We start from the raw sequence: 18,324 nt of genomic DNA, 5'->3' as shown, positions 1-18,324 counted from the left end.
GGCTTTCGAGTCGAGGTCCAAAGAACCCCCACAGGACGATTCGATCATTAAGGACGAACCGATCTTGGCTCTCGAGCCTTGGTCCAAGGAACCATCACAGGAAGTATTATGTGTTCGCATGATTGATACGCACGCATTGTTCGAGTGTTTCATTCGTAAAGGTTTCCTGTATTTTGCTCAGCATCATTATGTGATCCCTTTTCCTAGGCATGACATATTGTATGTTGAGCACGTTTCTCTCATGGATGAGCACGAATGTATGCGGATTTTTCGTGAAAAACTGAAAAGTTTGTATGTAAGGAAGTCGCATTCCATGTCTCTTCCTTGGCATGACACAGGTTCCGAAAGAGCACATGATAGTATGAGCACCAAGCATGGGCATTTAAATTGTGATTTGCCACAGTTGATTGATTTTGATCAAACAGAAAAGATTCGACCTCATTGTTTGCATGTGTTTGATGAACGGGTTGTCACTCCGTCTCTATGTTCATCTACATTGCATACACAGTCTTTAGAGAAGACAAGATTTTTTTCCTTCACTTTACATGGAATGGGTATGTTCATGGTTTTGTGTTGGAGATGGTTTCAAGAATTTTTAGCCATGGAGATTCTTGAAGAAGAAACAAGCATGACTCTCAACGAAGATGTAGCATCGAAGGAGCCACAGAAGACTTTGAGTCGCTTTTGGCGCGGCCCAAAGAAGCAAGCGTTGCAAACCTGTATGAAGTTCAAGTACCGCACGACCCACACATCAGAGTGGGCCGGCGAAGAGTCCCTTCCAAGATTCCGGATGCTGTTGGCGATCTCCCTCGACCCCATACAGTTCGGTACCAGTACCTCACTTTGAAAAGGAGGGGATGTCACGTGACACACCCCAACCCTATGTGTCCGTGGACAAGCTACACCATAGCAGACTTCCCGTCAATTCAGTCAGTTAGATTAGCAGTGATCTGGCACTTTTGTGAGTCTATTCGTAGACCGTGCATGCCCAGTCACTTAGCATAGATGCATATCCTCCGGTTGCACACAGCATGATCATCGGAATTCCCATCAGAATCCATTAGCATCAGTTAGGGGAATTTTCCAGTGCATTTAGCCTATTTTCCTATTTATTGGTTATTTTCACTTATTATTTTTAAGTGACTTTCCAACAAAAGTAGGTAGAGCAATTTTGCTAAGTTAATATATAAGCAAACCCAAGTTAGCACTTTCTGGCAGAAGAGGCAACAGGAGCTTCCCGCTCAACAGGCAACTTCTCAGCAGTAAACCCCCCAGCAACCCCCCACGTTTTTGGACCTCCTCCTTCGCGGGGATTCCCAACAGATTCCTTCGCCATACATCCCCTTCCATTGGCGTTTCCACCCACAGCATACCATCGCCATAAGCCTCGTCTCTAGCGGTTTTCCCCTAGCACCAACATCAGCAATCTCAGCCATTTACTAACGCTAGCAGGACAGACCATTTCAGCGTTTTTTGTCATCATTGGGATAGCAGACCAGCAGTAGATTCCAGCGTTTTCATCAGCTTCCAGCCTTGGTAAAAACGCAGCCATAACAGATTTTCAGCAAGGGAAAAAAACACAGCCTTTACTAGCGTTTTTCAGCAGGTATTCCCCAGCCTTGGCAGCGTTTTCCAGCAGGTACAACTCAGCATCAAAACGCAGCTTAGCAAGTACAATACATCAGCGTTTTTGTCTCTAGCATGACCCCCGATACAACCATCAGATTCAGCCATTGAAACAGCGACAAAACAGTCAATCTCAGCTTGAAACAGTCCAAGAAATTCAGCATCTAGAAGATCTCAGATTTCATCCCAAGTCGTCGTCGTCGCCACCGTCGTCGTCATCGGCATAGTCCCATTGCATATGCATTGTACACCTTCGTGCAATCAAGTAGACCACTCTCGCCGACGAGAGTGGGGCCTTCGGAGGAGGGTTTTACAACCTCTCGGTGTCGTATCTCTTCTCTCTCCTTCTCTCAGTCTCATTCACTTGCACGCACAATATCCACTCACTTTGTTCGTTACCACACCACCCTACAAGACGGAAAGCTCTCTCTTTCCCTAAGAACTAAAAGGAACCTTGAGCAATAAAGATCACTAATCTTGAGAAAAACAACATTCATTCCGCTGCACTTAACACACTCTCAACGAAAATTGGAATCCTAAATTGAAGGAAGAGGTGGATAGATCGGTTGCCCGATTCTTCTTCCACGACCACATTGCCTTCCATGCTTCGCGGTGAGTTTCCCTTGGCATATGCACATTGCAATCTTCCATTTTGTATTCATAATGGGTTATAACTTCTCGACTCTCGACTCTCCATACTAACACAACATGCTCTATTTTGTGTGGATAGGTCTCCATACTTTCGAACCATGGTTACGAAAATAGGGGAATATGGCTCTTCTTATGTGCCACCTTCATCGGAGAGGCTTCGCACCACCCTCCTTGACAAAGAGAAGCTTGACGTGGAGCAAGCGGCCCAAGCAACAAAGGATTTGTGGGAGACCAATGGCGTCTCTCTCCTTGTAGATGGATGGAGCGACACCCGCAAGCGGTCCATCCACGGGGTGGTGGCCTGCTCTCGGGGGGAGATGTACTTTGTGGAGTCACATGATGCATCCGATAGTGGCAAGGCCGCCGAGATGCTTGCTGCGGAGTGGACAAGCACCATAGAGATCACCGGCCCGGAGAATGTCCTTTGTATGGTTGCAGATGGAGAGGCGTCAAATAGGGCAGCCGGGGCTATCATTGAGGGCATGTATCCCAGCATCCATGTCACATTTTGCATGGCGCATTGTCTCAATAACCTCCTCAAGGACATAGGGAACTTGTCACGGATTTCACCCACCATTGGTGACGCCTCTCGAATTGTCTCCTTTGTGCTCAACCATCAAAAAGAGCGCCATGAATTCTCAAAGAGGAGCCACTTGTCCTTGCTCAATTATTCAGAGACAAGATTTGCATTCAATTGGCTTATGCTAGGCTGCTTGTCTACATGTGGCGGAGCCTTAAGGGGCCTCTTTCTCAGCGATAAGTTCCAGGCCATGCCGGAGTCTACATCAGCAACAGGATTGAAATGCCAAGAATGGGCCGACGACGCCGCTTGGTGGGAGGAGGTGAAGACTCTTGACGCCATTGTCAAGCCTATTCTACACCTACTTCGAGTGGTGGATGGCTTGCAGCCATGCATTGGCAAAGTCTACGAAGCCATGGATCGGATGATAGAGGCACTTGAGAAGCTTGTGCCTGACCCTGTTCAGTATGCGGAGATTCATGGCTTGTGTGAGTCGAGGTGGAATGGATATTACTCTCCACTTCATGCAGCAGCTTATGTGCTTGACCCTGAGTTTCAGGGAAGGCGTCAAGAGACCGACAAGGAGGTGAGCAAAGGATGGCGGCTTGCATTGGAGCGCCTTGAGCCTAGCAGTGACATTAGGCGCAAGATTAGAGACGAGCTACTCAACTACAGGCAAAAGAAGGGCTCCTATGGATGTGTAGATGCACATCTTGATCGCAACAAGATTGGCTCGGTTTTGTGGTGGGAGGACTACGGAGGAGATGGCCCACATTTGCAGCGCTTGGTTGTTCGTGTCCTTAGCCAAGCATGTATCACCAGTTGCTTGGAGCAACTATTCCAAGCAACTATGGAGTGTGTATAGCCACATTGCCTCTAAGAAGAGGAATCGCCTTGGGGTTCAAAGGGCCAATGATTTGGTGTTTGTGAGCGCTAACTTGTGCATGCTTGCCAAGAGCGTCACACACAAGGCAGATCCCTTCACTGAGTGGGAGATGGCACAAGAGAATCCATATATAGCCGATACTCTTTTGGAGGAGCTAGAGGAGGACTTCGAGCCTCAATGCGAGCCTCTCGAGCCCTCATACGTCGCTGACGACCTCGACTACGACGACGATATGGAGATTCAGCAGGCGAGCACTTCTTGAGTTTGATGATCATTGATCACTCACCTCTCGAGTCTAAACTCTTGAGTCTACGACTCTACCTACTACATAGCCCTTTGTACTTTTTGTTATCCTTGAGGCCTCAGGCTTATCCTAAGTCCTTTAGGCTTTTTGACTCTTGAGCCCTTGTGGCATGCACTTCTCATTTTGTATCCATCGATCATCGATGTTTTATTAGCACATTTCCGCCTATATGACTCGTGTTCTTTGGTCTATTTAGTGTAAATTTATGGTCAAAGTGATGCTCTATGTGTGTGGCATGTGTGTAGGTCAAAAAATGCCAAAAAAACTCTTTTTTTTTTGCCGTTCCGACCCCCGTCCCCGTTTCCTGACTTTTGCCGTCTCGTCCCTGTTCCCGACCCCATTCCCAACCCCGACCCGCCGTCCCATGTAAATATGGTAGCAAGTCCTTAAGCTCCCGCACCTGTAGGGCTACTTGCCCTTTGAATCGGACGAGATTTCTCACATGGGGATTAGCAACTAGCTAATCCAGTACCTGTGCAAGAGGCTCTTGCCTCGGCAATCGCGCATGAACCCACACAATTGTACATAGGTCAAATGAAAAGCCCTCTTGTGGGGCATCACATAACTACACGGAGGGGAAAAAGAGAGCAGTGAATGTTGTGCAAGGCTTCAGTTCTTGCACTTCGCTGAACATAGAGGGTAGGCAAGTACACAGTAGCTTTGGTATCTGCAACAATCCACCATATGGCTGAAAAACGCAGCCTATGTTTTGTTTAAATGCTTCTCTCTCTCTAAAGTTGGAAAAATGCCCAAAAATGTGCCAAGTAGCACTCATGCATTAATTCCCCGCTTTGGACCTTCTGGTCTAAAAATATCTCAACCGGTTGCTCAGTTGACTTAGCAGCAGTGTAATGAAACGTTCCTCTTGTCATTCTGGAGATAATGACGTGAACAGATTTCATGGCCCAAAATAGCAGTTTCCTAAATTTTAGAAGATGCTTCCATTGGACTGTCACTAGTGATCTGACCATCTTTCACCACTGGGACCACACCAAAATGCAATGTAGCCCAATTCTCGAGTGATTTTCTTTGGGTGACCCCACCTTGGCACTATGCATTTCACTTCCTAGTATCCACCAACCTGCTAAGTGCGACGGGGGGACCTACATGATCTGGAACTGAGCCTAGACATCCTCTTACCATACGAGTTCCAATGCCAACCAACTTCCCGACTGCAGGTGAAACTACCGTTCACATTGGCCATACAATGTCCGACCATTTGCAACTTCAAAAAGAGGGTCTCAAAAATCAAACAAAAATCATTGGAAAGAAACCAACAACCAAGGTTAGCCGTTGCCACGTCCTCGTGACATAGTTAACAGTTGCCACGTCCTCGTAACATACCCCCCTCTTGAAATCGCAAATGTCCTCGATTGCATATCATAAATACATGCTACTGATGATCTTGTGTTGTTGGCACTCTTTTATCATTGCATGTATCCGCAAGAAAGGTCGTAATACATAGATACAAATGACTTAATGAGACCTTCATACTTTTGTCATTTCCATCTATTACACTGAATTCATATATACATTTGATGTGCTAGCTCTATCATTACCCCTCCTTTGCACACGTTGGGTTGGGGTGGATGGTTCTTGAACTTCAGCAAGTACCATCTTGCAACCTGTCCTTTAACTTTTCTGTCCTTATGTGTCAAAACTTGCTCAGGTACCAGGATCTCATCAAGTTCCTCAACTTCTGGCTGATCCTCATCTGACATATCTTTTGCCACATCACCCATGAAGGGTCTTAGAAGACTCACGTGAAGCGCATTGTGAATCTTCCACGTATCAGGCAAATTCAGCTTGTAAGCCACATCGTTGATCTTGTCAAGCACTTGAAAAGGCCCATAGTAACGCATGCTGAGCTTAGGAAACAGTCGTTCATTGCCCTTCATCTTCTTTAACCTTGCCTTTTCGAACCTTAACAGAACCCAATCACCAGGTGATAATAGCAATTCACGACGGTGATGATCAGCATCCTTTTTCTGCTTTGCCTGAGTCTTCTCCAAGGCAATTTTAATTTTCTTGTACATTTCATCCATGTTCTCAACATATCGATCTCTCTCAAAGATCTTGTCCTTTGTATGCAAAATGGGAGGAACCTTTTTGCCGCCTTCAACAATCTCAAAAGGTGCCTTGCGAGTGGACGAATGCACTGTATTGTTGTACGCATACTCAAGCATAGGCAAATAATGTTTCCACTTGTCCTTATTATCTGACACATAGCATTTCAGCAGATCCAAGACAGTAGAATTAGCCTCTTTTGACTGTCTATCAATTTGGGGATGAAACGAAGACGAGAACTTGAGCGTAGTGCCCATGTTCTCAAACAATCCTCTCCAAAACAAACTTGTCATGCAAGGATCACGATCACTGACAATCGATTGTGGCATACCATGGTACTTGAAGACATTGTACATGAACAAGCGTGCCATCTGTCTTCTTCCTCAGAGGGATAAAATGGGTCTGCTTGTTGAACCTGCAGATGGTCCATATACCATCATTCCCTGCCGACGTTCTTCGAAGATCAAAGCTAAAGTCCATAGCAATGCTTTCCCATGGCTTATCCGGAATCGGCAGTGGTTGTAACAACCCTGGTGCCTTTTGCCTGTCAAACTTGACCTTTTGGCAAATCACGCATGCTCGCACGAAGGCATCCACATCTCTCCTCAAGGTAGGCCAATAGAAGAATGTCTCTATAGCTTTAATTGTCGCGTCAGTACCACGATGCCCTGCATACGGTGAGACATGACTTTCTACCATGACCTTATGTAGCAATGGCCTAGTGACACAAAGTCTGCCATGCATCATCATAAAATCGTCTCTGCGGAGGTAGTGCTCATGATGTTGCCCCTCTTGTAACTGTTCAAATATCCTTGCAAAATCTTCATCGATAGCATACTGTTCCTTCATGTCATCCAACTCATGATAATAAGGAATTGACACAGCTGAAAGTTGTGGCTTCCTTGATAACGCCTCAGCCACAACATTCTTCTTGCCTTCCACATGCATAATCTGAAAGTGGAACATGAAAAGAATGTTTGCCCATCGCCATTGCTTTTCGGATAACTTTGACTTTGTCAAGAAGTATCGCAAAGTCTGATGATCTGTTTGGACAACAAAATCAGCACCAAAGAGGTAGTGCTTCCAGCTAGAAAGCGCATAAATCACGGCCAAGAGCTCTTTCTCATAGACTTGCATAGTCCTCTCTGGCCCTTGCAAAATTCGGCTTTCATAAGCTACTACACGTCCATCTTGCATTAGCACTGCTCCGATGCTACTGCCACACGCGTCACACTGGACCACAAATGACTTCCTGAGTTCTGGCAAAACAATTACTGGATCTGAAGTCAACTTTTCCTTTAAGAGACTAAACGCTGAAATCTCTTTTTGGATCCATCTGAAAGTGACCTCTTTCTTTTGCAAAGCGTGAAGAGGTGATGCTATCTCTGAAAAATTCCCAATAAACCTTCTATAGTAGGAACACAATCCCAAGAAGCTTCCATCATGCACAGTTTTCAAGTCTGGCCATGTCTTAATAGCTTCGACCTTTGCGGGATCCATTCTGACACCATCCTTTGACACTATGTGGCCAAGAAAGTGGATCTCTTCCAAGAAGAATTCACTTTCTTAGGATTGACAAGTAACCTGTGACTGCGCAGCTCTTCGAATACAATGGTCAAGTGACGCCCAACTATCATGTCATCGAAGAATGTCCCAACAAACTGTTGATGCGAGCGAAAAATCCGGTCCATCATTCTGTTGAACATGGCAGGAGCATTTGTTAGACCAAACGGCATCACTAGAAACTCATAGAGACCAAATGTCGTTCTAAACACAGTCTTGTGCACATCCTCTTGCCTTATACGAAACTGATGGTACCCACTCTTAAGGTCTATCCTGTTGAAAATTGCAGCACCCTTTAAACGATCGAGCATATCATCAATCCTTGGAATAGGAAACCTATTCTTGATGGTCTATTTGGTGGGCTTCACCCTGGCACCAAATCTATCCGATGGTCCTCAGGTCTCTCTGGCGGCAATTGCAACGGTAATGAATCAGAAAAACAGTCACTAAACTTTTGCAAAAATGATGACCTTTCTTTATCTAACACAGATAAATTTCACTGACAATTATCTGAGACATCACATGCAAAAATCAAGTACACAGACGTCACGTGACACATCCAACCCTATGTGTCCATGGACAAGCTACAGCATGATCAGGGTTCAGTCAGTCCAGTCAGTCTAGATTTAGAGGTGATCTGGCACTTTTGTGAGTCTATTCGTAGACCGTGCATGCCCAGTCACTTAGCATAGATGCATACCCTCTGGTAGCACACAGCATGATCATCAGAATTCCCATCAGAATCCATTAGAATCAGTTAGGGAATTTTTCAAGTGCATTTAGCCTATTTTCCCTATTTTTGACATTTTTCACTTATTATTTTTAAGTGACTTCCCAACAAAAGTAGGTAGGGCAATTTTGCTAAGTTAATATATAAGCAAACCCTAGTTAGCACTAAATGGCAGAAGAGGCAGCAAGAGCACCGCTCAACAGGCACCTTCTCAGCAGGACCCCAAAGGCTTCTAGCGTTTTTGCTCCACAGCATCTTGGCTAGCGTTTTTGGACAAGACACCGCAGATCAGCCAGCGTTTTGCATTGCAAAGCCAAGGCGACAAGACCACAACAGATCAGCCTAGCGTTTTTGCATCTGCCAGCAACCTCAGCTTTTGCAGATCTATCGCAACAGAATCAACCCTAGGACCAGCGTTTTCATTTTTCAGCAGCTAGACTTCGCAGATCAAGTCCCGAACCTCGCAGCTCTCACCTTCCCGCAGCAGTTCCTCGCCGCACGGTCAGTTTCCGCAAGGTTTTCAGTTTCAGCCCAGAAAACGCAGATTTCAGCATCTGCGTTTTCAGCGCGTCGTCGTCATCGACATCGTCACCGACATAGAGTCAGAATTCAGCAGATAGAACATTTGCAGATTTCAGCCCATAGCGTTTTTGGACAGCAGTAGAAAGATTGCAGATATCAGCCCTTAGGTCGACTTTGTCATCACCGTCGTCGTCGTCGGCATAGTCCCAAGTTGCATCAGTCCATTGCATACGCATTGTACTACTTGTGCAATCAATAAGTAGACCACTCTTGCCCACGAAAGTGGGGCCTTCGGAGGAGGGTTTTACGTCTCTGGTATTGTATCTCTCTTCTCTCTCTATCTCTCAGTCTCATACACTCGCACACACAGTGTCATTCACTTTGTTTGTGATCATAGCACTTTCCACTAATAACGGAAGGCTCTCCCTTCCATAAGAACTTAAAGGAACCTTGAGCACAGTTCGGAGCACTCATCTTGAGCAAAGCGCAAACACTCATTCCGGTGCACCTAACATTGGTATCAGAGCTTTGGCAGTGTTCTGTATCACTTAAGGAAAGAACCACAAGAATCACAAGAATTTTTTTTGCTTGTTGTGGTCGCACGAACCCAAGTTCGCTTGGGCGTGTCGATTCCTAATCGTGTTTTTTGAAGAGTGACAGGAATCCCAAGAAAGAAGGGCTTGTCCAACCTCCCCTTGTGTCTCTTTTCACTCATTGAGAGCGGACCATGCACTTAGCGGCCGGCCAATCGACGTGAGGTGGGAAAAAGCAACCTTAGTGTGATCGCAAGGCCGCCAAGGGGTGCGCCCGCGGAAAAGAGTAGAACTCGGGTGAAGAGAAGATCCTTCTCAAACGCGGTTTGCAAGCGAAAGAAAACCTCAAGAACCCAAGACCCAAGTTCCTCGTGAACTCAAGAACCCAAGACCACAAGAACCCACAAGAACCCATGACTTCAGAATGGTCATCACTCGAAGTGGAATGGATACTTCGTTTGGAGGTGATGAGCATGAGAGAGGCGAAGAGGTTTTCTGACCCTTCCCCATCTACGACACCGATTGCACTACCTCCAACGGAGGAGTTGGAGTTGTTGTTTATGGAACAGAATTTACAACGCGAAGCAAGAAATGCCGCAAGAATAGCAGACATAGAGCGCACATACCAAGAAAGAATGGCAGCCATAGCGCGTGAGAGCGAGCAAGCACGCTTGGAAGCCAAAGAACGACAAGCCAATTTTGATCGTGAATGCAAAGAAAGAAAAGCAGAAATGGAACGCAGACACGCAGAAAGAAAAGCAGCAATGGATCGCAGACACGAAGAAGACGACGCAGAAAGACAAGCAGAGAACAAAGCAAGACGAGCAAAATTTGGTCGCGGGATCAAAGCAAGAAGGGAAGAGTTCTTGCGACTCTTTTCTAAAGCTCAGGCACAGATGCAAGAGATTCGGGAAAAGGAGACTCTTTCAGTCTCTTCTTCTCCAAAGCATGACACACAGGATTTGCATGATTGTGTGAAGCATGATGATGTTTTGATTGACAATGATAAGCACAATGATTTGCATGATGATAAGCATGATGATTTGAATGACAAGCATGATGATTTGGATGACAAAGATAAGCATGATGATTGGATGACAATGACAAGTATGATGATTTGCATGATCAAGGTGTGGTTTCTCACAAGCATGATGAGTTGCATGAAGATGATGTGATTATTCACAAGGATGATGTGTTAGTGGATGCTTTTTCTAGTGAAGCTAACCTCGTTGTAGATTCGATCAATCACGAAGAACCGATCTTGGCTCTCGAGCCTAGTTCCAAAGAACCCTCACAAGAAGTATTATCTGTTCACATGATTGATACGCACGCATTGTTCGAGTGTTTCATTCGTGATCGTTTCCTGTATTTTAGTCAATATCGTTATGTGATCCCTTTTCCTAGGCATGACATATTGTATGTTGAGCACGTTTCTCTCATGGATGAGCACGAATGTATGCGGATTTTTCGTGAAAAGCTGAAAAGTATGTATGTCATGAAGTCACATTCCATGTCTCTTCCTTGGCATGACACAGTTTCCGAACGAGCACATGAAAGTGTGAGCACCAAGCATGGGCATTTCCATTGTGAAATGCCACAGTTGATTGCTATAAATCATAAGAGAAAGATTCGATCTCATTGTTTGCATGTGTTTGATGAACGGGTTGTCACTCCGTCTCTATGTTCATCCACATTGCATACACAGTCTTTAGCGAAGACGAGATTTTTTCCACTCACTTTACATGGAATAGGTATGTTCATGGTTTTGTGTTGGAAATGATTTCAGGAATTTTCAACCATGGAGATTCTTGAAGAAGAAAGAAGCATGACTCTCAACGAAGATGTAGCATCGAAGGAGCCACAGAAGACTTTGAGTCGCTTTTGGCACGGCCCAAAGAAGCAAGCATTGCAGACCTTTATGAAGTTCAAGTACCGCACGACCCACACATCAGAGTGGGCCGGCGAAGAGTGGTCCCTTCCAAGATTCCGGATGCTATTGGCGATCTCCCTCGACGCCATACAGTTCGATACCAGTACCTCACTTTGAAAAGGAGGGGATGTCACGTGACACATCCAACCGTATGTGTCCGTGGACAAGCTACAGCATGATCAGGGTTTAGTCAGTCCAGTCAGTCTAGATTTAGAGGTGATCTGGCACTTTTGTGAGTCTATTCGTAGACCGTGTATGCCCAGTCACTTAGCATAGATGCATATCCTCTGGTTGCACACAGCATGATCATCAGAATTCCCATCAGAATCCATTAGAATCAGTTAGGGAATTTTTCAAGTGCATTTAGCCTATGTTCCCTATTTTTGACATTTTTCACTTATTATTTTTAAGTGACTTCCCAACAAAAGTAGGTAGGACAATTTTGTTAAGTTACTATATAAGCAAACCCAAGTTAGCACTAAATGGCAGAAGAGGCGGCAAGAGCACCGCTCAACAAGCACCTTCTCAGCAGGACCCCAAAGGCTTCTAGCGTTTTTGCTCCACAGCATCTTGGCTAGCGTTTTTGGACAAGACACCGCAGATCAGCCAGCGTTTTGCATTTGCATAGCCATGGTGACAAGACCACAACAGATCAGCCTAGCGTTTTTGCATCTGCCACCAACCTCAGCTTTTGCAGATCTATCGCGATAGAATCAGCCCTAGGACCAGCGTTTTCAGTTTTCAGCAGTTAGACTTCGTAGATCAAGTCCCGAACCTCGCAGATCTCACCTTCCCGCAGCAGTTCCTCGCCACACGGTCAGTTTCCGCAAGGTTTACAGTTTCAGCCCGGAAAACGCAGATTTCAGCATCTGTGTTTTCAGCGCGTCGTCGTCGTCGAATCGTCGTCATCACCATCATCACCGACACATAGTCAGAATTCAGCAAATAGAACATTTGCAGATTTCAGCCCATAGCGTTTTTGGACAGCAGTAGAAAGATTGCAGATTTCAGCCCTTAGGTAGACTTCGTCATCACCGTCGTCATCGTCGGCATAGTCCCAAGTTGCAACAGTCCATTGCATACGCATTGTACCACTTGTGCAATCAATAAGTAGACCACTCTCGCCGACGAGTGGGGCCTTCGGAGGAGGGTTTTACGTCTCTGGTGTCGTATCTCTCTTCTCTCTATCTCTCAGTCTCATACACTCGCACGCACAGTGTCCATTCACTTTGTTTGTGATCATAGCACTTTCCACTAAGAACGGAAGGCTCTCCCTTCCATAAGAACTAAAAGGAACCTTGAGCACAGTTCGGAGCACTCATCTTGAGAAAAGCGCAAACACTCATTCCGTTGCACCTAACAACAGAAAGATGACTCTTTGTTACAGAAGCGATAGCCGAAACAGATACAATAGGGACAGACTCCCCTTTGAGCTTTACATCCAAAACATGAGTTTTGTCCGTATGCTAAAGGGTGATCGTCTTGCCAAAGGCATCCAGCACGCCATGTACTCTGAACATCCACGGAATTCCAAGTAGCGCATCGCACCCTTTCACTGGCATGATATAAAATTCTTCTATGTCTACAAATGACTGTATATGCAGACGCAGCTTTCCAATAATGGGAGTAACACACGCTGAGTAGCCAGGACATGCCAACCCTACCTCTACCGTGTACCCCGTCTCTTCAGCTCTGATGCCCAGCTTCATAGCTATCCCTGGTGAGATAAAGTTTGCTTTGGCACCTCGATCAAAGAAGATGAGTGACGTCTGATCTCTAACTTTACCCCATGCTCTGCATAACTCGCTGGCATCTGTATTGGGCCTGTCACCCACCATATCTGGCACCAAACTTGCCATGGGTTTAGGCTTCTTGCCTTTCTGGTCCTCTATCATCTGAGTTAGCTGGTCTTTTCCTTTGGGGACAATTTATAGCAAAGTGACCAGGTTGCTCGCATATAAAGCATTTGTTTTCAGCCATTAGGACCTTTTCCTCCAGCAACTTACGCACACAAGGCTTCTTTTTTTGTTTCTTTGCCTGTGCTCCACAAGTCCTGGCTGAGTCCTTATCCTTGTTGGTCTTTTCTGACCCCTATGACGCTTCAGGAGCCATTTTCACAAAGGGCTTCTTCGCTGAATTTTTCTTCAGCTGCCCTCCTTTTTCGTTGCTCAGAAACCCACTGTTCTCTCCTTTCAACAAGGCAAGACCAATGTTAGCAACTTATATGAGCTGGGTGAGGGTAGCCACTCTGTTCTTGTTACAGTAATCCCGAAGCCCTTTAGGCAACCCACAACAATACTTCTCTATCTTCTCTGTCAATGGCACAAATCTGTAGGAGGTTACTGAGAGTAATGCTTTGCAAAACCTCCGATTGTACTCCTGTAGGCTCTTGCAAGTAGCCGCAGTGAGTTGGTGCCAATCTGTCATGACGTCGGCTTCAAATTCATTTGACAGCCAAGCAGGTGCAAACATTTGTTTGAAGTAGACCCAAGTGGGGGGTGTCTGTCCTTGCATTAACAATGTCGTCCACCATGTAAGCGCATTGTCTTTCAAGAAAGTGGCAGCTTTCCTGACCTTAGAGGCCTCTGTAAAATTCCCTCCTACATAAGCGGGTTTGGCATCATGCCTTCATACCCCCAAACACTGTTCCTGGCATGTACGGCTCACTTCCAGGCCCATAACCAGCCATACTCTGGAACACAGATCCACCCCCGAAATTCCCAGGATGTGTCGAGGGTGGTGGAAAAACTTGGTGCATTGCCTGGTAAACAGTTCCTTGTCCATTAAAGACAGTATGCGGGCTCTAAAAGGTGGCGGGCTGAACTGGCATAGCCTGTGGAATAGGCATCCTAAGTTCTAACCACATGTTCAAGGATGGGAGGAACCTGTTTTCGAGCCCCCGACTCTGCAACATGCGAGTGTTCCCTATCCTGCTGAGACGCATGAAGTACTTGGGCTTGAGTCTCAACAAGCTCTGTTCGCGGTGTAGGTTGCCTATTTTGTTGTGGCACTGGTGGCACTTGCAAGAACTCCATAAACCTTGGGTTCTGCACCAGTTGTAAAAACATATTCACCACAGCAACTAACTGAGTCCTGAACGCATCATCCTCAAGTTGCCCAATCATAAAGCCCTGTACTGGAGGAACATTCATATCAACAGGAGGTACAGACAGTCGTGGCCATGAACTCTCGCCAATCTCGAACACCGTAGGAATTTCCTGTCTATCCTTCGAAGAGGAACCCTCTTCCATAATGCCTTTCCCTTTGTCGACCAGAGTGAAATCCCGTGTTCCTGTCATAGTTACCTGAAACGGGAAATCGAAACGTGGAACGGGGAACGGCAACATGCATGAAATGCCATTCCCTGTTTCGGATACTCACGTTTGAAACACAGAACGGGGATCCGCAACGGGAAGATGGGAACGGCGAACAGGGACCTGAAAATGGCCATCCCTGCAACTATGATTCCTGTACTCTGTCTTTACCCAAAACAAGCGAGGCTCGCTTCTTGAGGAAAAAGTGATTCTATCCCGGCAATGGAACCATGAAACCGGCCCGTAGGGCGATAGACTTTGGCTTTCATCCGAAATTCTTTACTTTAACACACACAAAGAGCACTTTGGAAAGGTCACCTGCAAGACGGGAATTAACACTTTAAACACACACACACGGCTCGGAAGCTAGAATGCTCCGAGCAGACGCCGACAACCTGTAGGCCCCAAAATTGGCACCCCTTTCACTATTTCTTTATACTATTAACAAAGGGAATAAAACGTGTGATTTCCTACAAGCTGTCCCATATAATCCAGACTGAAAACCACCTGTTCTGGCCCGATTTCAGAAACATAATTATACTAGGACGCTTCACAGACAGTATCCCCATGCAATAGATGACTTTCCGGACGCATACAGACACTTCGCAAAACCTGACAAGAATCTGCAGCACGCTGAATTCTCTATTTTCTGCCCCGAAAAAGCACCAAATCACCTCTACAGCAGTCTCCTTGCGTCCGCGGACCTCTTGGGGTATTAGGTACCGTTTAGGGCCGAAACCCTAAACCTGCAAAAATACACAACAAGCTATATTTCCCTGTTTTGGGATCCGTTTTGCGAGCCGGGAGCATTTATAGCAAGTCCTCGAGCTCCCGCACCTGTAGGGCTACTTGCCCTTTGAATAGGACGAGATTTCTCACGTGAAACCTCTCCGAATTCACTTGTACTTGCGGGGGATTAGCAACTAGCTAATCCAATACCAGTCCAAGAGGCTCTTGCCTCGGCAATCGCGCATGAACCCACACAACTGTACATAGGTCAAATGAAAAGCGGGCATCACATAACTGCATGGATGGGAGAAAGAGAGCAGTGAATGTTGTGCAAGGCTTCAGTTCTTACACTTCACTGTACATAGAGGGTAGGCAAGTACACAGTAGCTTTGGTATCTGCAACAATCCACCATATGGCTGAAAAATGCAGCCTATGTTTTGTTTTAATGCTTCTCTCTCTCTAAAGTTGGAAAAATGCCCAAAAATGTGCCAAGTGGCACTCATGATTAATTCCCCGCTTTGGACCTTCTGGTCTAAAAATATCTCAACGGGTTGCTCAATTGACTTAGCGGCAGAGTAATGAAATGTTCCTCTTGTCATTCCGGAGCTAATGATGCGAACAGATTTCATGACCCAAAATAGCAATTCCCTAAATTTTAGGAGATGCTTCCATTGGACTCTCACTGGTCATCTGACCATCTTTCACCGCTGGGACCACATCCAAAAATGCAATGTAGCCCAGTTCTCAGGTGATTTTCTCTGGGTGACCCCACCTTGGCATTATGTCTTTATTGAGTTCACTTCCTAGTATCCACCAACTTGCTAAGTGCGACGGGGGAACCTACATGATCTGGAACTGAGCCTAGACATCCTCTTACTATACGAGTCCCAATACAGACCAACTTTCCGTCTGCGGGTGAAATTACCGTTCACATTGGCCATACAATGTCTGACCATTTGCAACTTCAAAGAGAGGGTCTAAAAAATTAAACAAAAATCATTGGAAAGAAACCAACAACTAAGGTTAGCAGTTGCCACCTCCTTGTAACATAGTTAACAGTTGTCACGTCCTCATGACACAACCCCCCCCCCAAAACTCATATCCTACACCATCCCAGCTAGCTGCTTAGTTCACATCTAGTAGCTTAGGATTCCATAGTATTTTTTATTTTGTTACTCAGACTATGTATCAGAGCCACCACATTGTAACTTTCTGGTCTCATAGGTCACTTTGGCCTTTTGAAGAAATTAATATGACATTTCATTTCATCATCTCTCTCTCTCTCTCTCTCTCTCTCTCTCTCTCTCTCTCTCTCTCTCTCTCTCTCTCTCTCTCTCTCTCTCTCTCTCTCTCTCTCTCTCTCTCTCTAGCCATAATGCCATGTAGTCATCCGTTGTAACTGAAAATTCTAACTACCACCAATGGGATCTACAAGTTCTCTTGACCATTGCAAAAATGCATCAACACTCTATACTAGTCCTTGCCTAGGGCAAAGCTAAAAAAATAGACATGCAAACAACATGCTTAAACTAGGTGCTGAGAGTGTGAACATCTAGAGTTCTTTGCATGCTCCTACAGCTAACCAACTACCATCTTAGAAACGCTTGGCTAAATCTATTTAAAACTCGAAAAGGTTGTTTACTGGTTGAAAGGTTAAGAGGACCTTACAAATGTAAGTGAGAGGTTCAATCAAAGCTAGCTCTTCCCTTTCGGTGACATCGTCTCCAACCTCCTGAATAGTGCCTTTGTTCTCAGCCAGTTTAGTCAAGTGATCAACTAGCTTCAAAAACTGCTTTCTGATTAACAGGGCATTCGTGCAACTTATGTGAAACTCTTTGAGATAGCTCTTAGGCAAGCCTTGACAGAAAAATAGAGCCTCATCCTCCTTGCTGCAACAAAGACATTTCAGCTTGAGAGCTGGAAGACAATGAAATACCATGTTTGCATTACTACTGCCACCAAGCACAATTTTGCAGACTCAAGCAAGAAAAAAGAACAGGCCTGAGTCTAAAGAACTTGTTGACATCATTAGCCGAAAGCTCAGTTATGCTTGTTGCTTCAGAGAACTCTACTAGCACCCTGGGTGGTAGATCCTTGTCCATACCAATGACCCTCTTCACACGTGCTTTTTGGGGTTCACTCTGTGCTTGAGCATTCTCCTGGGCTCCCATTCCTTGAGAGAATTCTTGGAGCAGCGATGTATATCCGTCTCTAAGAGCCACAGCCTCCAGATCTCGCCAATCTTCTAAATTCCAGTCATCCACAAGCCCAGAAGAACGGGCTAATTTCTGCTCGTGCTGCTGTACATGCCTTTCAATATCAGCCTCTCCCTCCAGGACCCATCCATCTACGAGACCTCTTAGCTTCTGCAGGGCTTCTTCTCTGCTTTCGTCTCCATCCTGAGTACCAAAACAATTTCTCAGCTGCGAATGATGGAAGGGCGGAGCTATAATCCTCAGGCGAAGCAAACTCCCAAGATCTTGCTGGAGCGCACCGTTTAGTGAACGAAAGGCTTGCCCACAGGAGCTATTAGTGTGAAGGTTACGAGTGCAGCGCCGGCTGCCCCTGCTAAGTATTGCTGCTGCAGCCGCTGCGGCCAGCCGAGCCCGCTGCCTCATGGAACTGCTGCGCTCGTAATCAAGTCATTGCGGCACTGTCAATCAATTAAGCCTTGGGCTTGGCTAGAGTGATGCGTTTTGTTGTTTGCATAGAATTGGAGTTGAGGGAAAAAAATGCAACCTAGAGAGAGAGAGAGAGAGAGAGAGAGAGAGAGAGAGTAAGTTTGCAGTTACTTAAAGGCCAGTTCTGTAGCATTGAATCAGTAGCTTGAAAGTAACACAAAAGCTTGGCAAATCTTTGAAAAAGTAGTGCGAAGCTGAAGGGATACAAGTTGAAGCACACACAAGGGTGTGTGGAAGCAAGACAAGCCTTGAGTGTGTGTGTGTGTG

The 18,324-nt window shown here is 45.7% G+C and overlaps 1 protein-coding gene across 2 annotated transcripts in view; it reads right to left on the bottom strand.

The window, feature by feature from the left end:
• The window catches only part of LOC147440192 (mitochondrial 28S ribosomal protein S29-like protein), a 58,740-nt gene extending 40,674 nt beyond the window's left edge, over positions 1-18,066 (bottom strand). For both annotated transcript variants that reach the window (XR_015190362.1, XM_086529958.1), the window contains exons 1-2: positions 17,378-18,066; positions 17,045-17,265 (exon numbers count right to left, since the gene is read on the bottom strand). Coding sequence is in view for 1 of the 2 variants with exons in the window: in XM_086529958.1 (XP_086386084.1) it covers positions 17,045-17,265; positions 17,378-17,994 (838 nt within the window). In the remaining variant the exon portion in view is untranslated. The remainder of the gene's footprint in view (positions 1-17,044; positions 17,266-17,377) is intronic.
• Between the last annotated feature and the right edge of the window lie 258 nt (positions 18,067-18,324).

This window comes from Adiantum capillus-veneris, chromosome 15 (genome assembly GCF_014529385.1).
Source record: "Adiantum capillus-veneris isolate H3 chromosome 15, ASM1452938v2, whole genome shotgun sequence".
Classification (NCBI taxonomy): Eukaryota; Viridiplantae; Streptophyta; class Polypodiopsida; order Polypodiales; family Pteridaceae; genus Adiantum; species Adiantum capillus-veneris.
The sequence above is the reverse complement of the archived record's forward strand: the minus strand, read 5'-3'. Positions and strand labels throughout refer to the sequence as shown.